This window comes from Grammomys surdaster, unplaced genomic scaffold, assembly GCF_004785775.1.
Source record: "Grammomys surdaster isolate TR1022 unplaced genomic scaffold, NIH_TR_1.0 142, whole genome shotgun sequence".
In the NCBI taxonomy this organism is placed as follows: domain Eukaryota; kingdom Metazoa; phylum Chordata; class Mammalia; order Rodentia; family Muridae; genus Grammomys; species Grammomys surdaster.
Genome location: NW_021604600.1, coordinates 3,060,587 through 3,064,929, shown reverse-complemented (window position 1 = coordinate 3,064,929; position 4,343 = coordinate 3,060,587). Strand labels below are relative to the sequence as shown.

The 4,343-nt window shown below is 50.3% G+C and overlaps 1 protein-coding gene across 2 annotated transcripts in view; it reads left to right on the top strand.

Moving 5' to 3' along the window:
* The first annotated feature begins 274 nt into the window (after positions 1–274).
* Gga2 (golgi associated, gamma adaptin ear containing, ARF binding protein 2) overlaps positions 275–4,343 on the top strand; it is a 31,215-nt gene continuing 27,146 nt past the window's right edge. Inside the window, exon 1 of one of the 2 annotated variants that reach the window (XM_028764162.1) lies at positions 275–464. In XM_028764162.1, the coding sequence (XP_028619995.1) occupies positions 365–464 (100 nt within the window). In that variant the 5' untranslated portion in view covers positions 275–364. Of the gene's footprint in view, positions 465–786; positions 805–4,343 lie in introns of those variants that run through there. The other variant, XM_028764163.1, reaches the window with a different exon arrangement.

Sequence of the window (4,343 nt, the reverse complement as noted above, 5' to 3'; positions counted from 1 at the left end):
ACCCTAATAAATAAAACTGCTGAAAGGATGATTCTTGACTCTTTATCTGAAATTCAGATTTAGCCAGGCGTCCAGTATCTTATCTGAGAACCCTGCTTCTGAAGAAGAGGAGACAATACCTTACTAGCTTGGCTTTTGACCTTTCAAGTGGTCTTGCACAAAAAAAGACCTCGTGAGTTGGAGGCGACCCGGTGGAGGTGCATGGGGGCGGGGCAGGGCCCAGAAATGGGCGTGTCTGTATGCCCCGCCCCGTCACGTGCCTCTCTGTGTCTGCCGCGTCGGCAGCTGAGGAGAAGGCTAGGCGGCGGCGGTGCCTGCAGCTTTTGGGCAGGAGTGACTCCGGCCGCAGCGCTGGGCTGGGCAGATGGCAGCGACGGCAGTGGCAGCAGGGACCGGATCCCCGGCAGGGACCGAGTCAGCGGAGGGCGCCCCGGGGCCAGCGGCGGCGCTGGAGCTGTGGCTCAGTGAGTAGCATCGCGCCACACGTGATCCAGCTTCCCGCCGCCCTGGTTGTCCTCCGCGGCGGGAGGGGGCCTCTAGGCGCACCCAGGGGATTCTGGGGACCTCAGACCACCCCACGGCTCAGTGGCCCAGCGGCACCACTTAACAGCTGGAGCGCAAACGCTTAGCGATCTCTTGTGCCAAGCACTGTGCAGAAAACGATTCAGCCATTGTTAGTCTGGTCGCAGACCAAGAGTATCTGGGTAGACCCGAGCGGGCTACGCAGCTTTTTTGCAGATATTTAAGTCTAAGAGCTTAAGTGGTTGTGCTGCCTTTAAGGACAAAACCAGCCTTTATGCCTCGGTATGTGTTTACTCTGGCCAGACTTAATTGTTCCTTGTCCTAGCTTAACGGTGGTCCCTGGGGGTGCGGTTCTAAAGGTTCTCGCTTTATCTGAGGAATTGAGGTTCAGAGAAAATAAAGAATTCACCCCTTGTGTGGGTTCCACTGCGTGCTGGGTGCACTGAGATGGTAACACTGGGACATTGCTCACAAAAACATGTTCATTGGCTACTGGCTACTAGAACAACACCTCATTAACAGAAGCTGGAGGAGGGGCGCTTGTTGAACATAGTAGGGGCTGTTTTGTTTACCTGGGTCTTGTCATAGCTGGTATACTGTGTTTCTGTGGACAATGGAGGAGGCCATATTCCAAACAGGAAACTGCAAAAACTCAGGATGAGAATGTAGAACGTTCTGGGAGCGAGTAGGCCTGTTGGCCGGGAGTGCAAAGCTTAAAGAGCAGAGAATCTAGGAAAGAGACCTCAGGCTAATTTGCTAATGGAAGAAGAGCATGAGCACCGCAGAGGGAATGTATTATTTAAACATTTTTATTACATTTTGTGTATTTGGGGTTGGGCATGTTGCTCCTGGCTGGTGGAGATCAGAGAACTGGAAAGGGGTGGGGTGTCATTTTTTCTCCTTAGGCTCTTCTGTGGGTTCCAGGACTCGAACTCAAGCCACAAGGCTTGGTCACAGGCACCTTTATCTTCTGAGTCATTGCTGGCCCATAACTTTCCATTTCAACGTGTAGGAGAAGCTGTCTCCAACAGCCTAGCCCTTATTGAAAGCACCACATGCAGTCCTCGTGATGAATTGGTTGAGGGTGAGACGTCAGACTTGGAGTAAATATAAGGATTTTAGATAGCCGAGGTGGGGTGGGGTGAGAAATAGGAAGAATTAACCGAGCCCATCAGTAGGGTTTAGTGTAAACACAAGTGTATGCACATTACATTAAAAAAAAAAGACCTGGAGCCAGGCGGTAGCAGTGCACCTGTGAGGGAGAAGCCAGTGGATCTCTGTGAGTTCGTGGCCAGCTTGGCCTTCATAGTGAGTTCCAGGACAGCTAGAGCTACATAGTTAGACCCTGTCTAGGAAAAAACAAAACAAAACCAACCATACAGACAAAAACCAAACAACAGTAAACAAAGCCTGGAAAGAAATAGCCATCACACACACAGTCTTCCTTTGGGGTGCATAGACGGACTCAGGAGATGAATGTACTAAGGATTCTTGGTTTCAGGGATCAAAAGTAGTTGTGGTGGATGCCCGCCACCTGTGTGGATGAGCAATTGCGTCATAAAGTTCGAAATTGTATGTATTTTGAGGTTTGAAGTTCTTACAATGCAGTTAGGAAGAGGCTCGGTGGGCATCCAGGGAGAGTAGGAGCTGAAGGGGTGCTTTTGAGAGCCAGGCTGCTGTGGGTGTGTAGAACAGAGCTTTGGAGCTGGAACAAGGAGGTATTTCCCGGGCAGTTGGGACTAGTGGCCTGAAGGTTCTGAAGCAGACAAGGAAAGCTGTTCTGGGAAGAGCCACAGAGAGGGGTGTGGCCAATAGTTGCTTCAAAATGGAGGCTGGAGGGAGGGGAACTTTGAATCTGGTAAAAGGTTATTGAGAGAGCTTTGAGGAAAATGGTGGAAACAGAAGGCTTGCGACGTGGTGTTGAAAGGAGGCTTAGATTGGAGTTGGGTGCAAAAGTGCATGCTGGGTAGAGTAAGAGCCAGCCGCTGCTAGTGGGTATTTAAGAGAGCCTGTCTGCAATCAAGGCTGTGCAAGGACTTGGGTTTCTCGTCTAGCCCTGGCTGTCCTGGAATTCACCCTAGACCAGGCTGACATCCAACTCACAGAGATCTGCCTGCCTCTGCCTCTCTAGTGCTGGGAACAAGAGTGTGTACCACCACCACCCTAGAACTAATCTTTGATTGTAGCATTCCTTGAATTTTCAAAGGTGGCAAAAGTGTGTTGAAGGTCAGCAGGGAGGGAGTGAAAAGGGTCCAGCTCCCCCCCCCCACACACATACTCCCTGCTGTGCTGTGAGAGGAAGGAGGGGACATCCAGTGGGAATTTGAGAATAATGGAGAGGGCACATGAGCCCTTTGTGTGGTTCCTATAGGGAACTCCCCATCTTGGAATCTAACACCTGTGTTTAGTCACTGCACAGGGGCTTTAAGGTGTTGTTAGAGCCCCTGGGAGTCTGAATGGGAAGTGTCGGGTCAGGGTGTGGCCGCAGAGGGGAAGAGGCTTGCCTTGGTGCTTGTCTGGGGAAGGAGATAAAGGTGGTTGCACATGCAAACTAGTAGGTTCTTCTCACTGCAGTGGGCTTGAGGAAGGTGGGGAGGAAGTTCAGTAGTGATGGAAGAAAAATCAAAACATGAAGCCCAGGTGCACAGCTGGCCTGCACAGAACAGTAACCTTTGAAAATCACGGTGAAACAAGACATTTCTGCGGTGAATGTAGCAGGGAGCAGAGCCCTGAGCAATTGCAAGAAACAAAACCTCAGTGGCAGCATGGAACAGTATGGGGTCAGGCCCAGTCCTACTCTGAGCCTCTCTTTCCATAGTTCAGTTTATTGGGCACTTACTATATACTATAATATAATAAGGCACTATTTTAAGAATTTTATAAAATTACATAGCTGGGTGTGGTGGCACAGGCCTTTAATCCCCAACTTGGGAACCAAGAGGCAGGCTGATCTCTTGAGTTCAAAGCCAGCTTGGTCTACAGAGGGAATTCCATTCCAGGACAGCCAGGGCTGTACAAAGAAACTCCATCTAATAAACAACAATAGTAACAAAACAACCCACTTTTGTAAAAATATATTAACATTTTTATCATGCCAACAACTCTAAGGTAGAGGTTAACATCTGCCAATGGCTTTCTTTCCATCCTATCTGGACCCATGCTACATCCTGCTCCTCAATGACAAACTATGTCTATGCTTCCAACTCTTCCAACTCTTGTCCCTATGTGTGCACTTACACACACAAACACACACACGCCTGCACACATGTACAGCATGCCTGTGCAGATACTTGTGGATCTCTTTTTGAACCTGAAACTCTCTGGTTTGCCTTGACTGGCTCACTGGAGCCAGCCCCTGAGATCTGCCTGTCTCTGTCTCTGCTGCTGGGATTACAGAAGCGTGTAGTCATGCCTGCCTTTTATGTGGTTGCTGGGGATCTACATTCAGACAGCCACACCTGTGCAATAAGCACTAGCCAAGTCCCCAGCCCCTGCTGTACACATTTCTGAAGAGCAGTCAACACTCTCAACATCCCAACTGAGAGGGGGAATGGGGATGGACAAACAGAGGGGGCTTCTGATTGGCCCTCTCCCCACATCCCGAGAAGCTGGACATGTCTGGAGGCACCTTGAGTGTCAGGACTGGCAAGGTCAGGTGTATAATTGCATCCAATGGGTGGAGGCTAAGATGAACTTAAATGTCCAGTAACGCATAGCATAGTCTACCACTCTCTGTCAGTTACCGAGGCTGAAACCCAAAGAGAGGGGGAGGGGGAGGGGGAGGGAGAGGGAGGGGGGAGGGGAGGGTAGAGGGGGGAGAG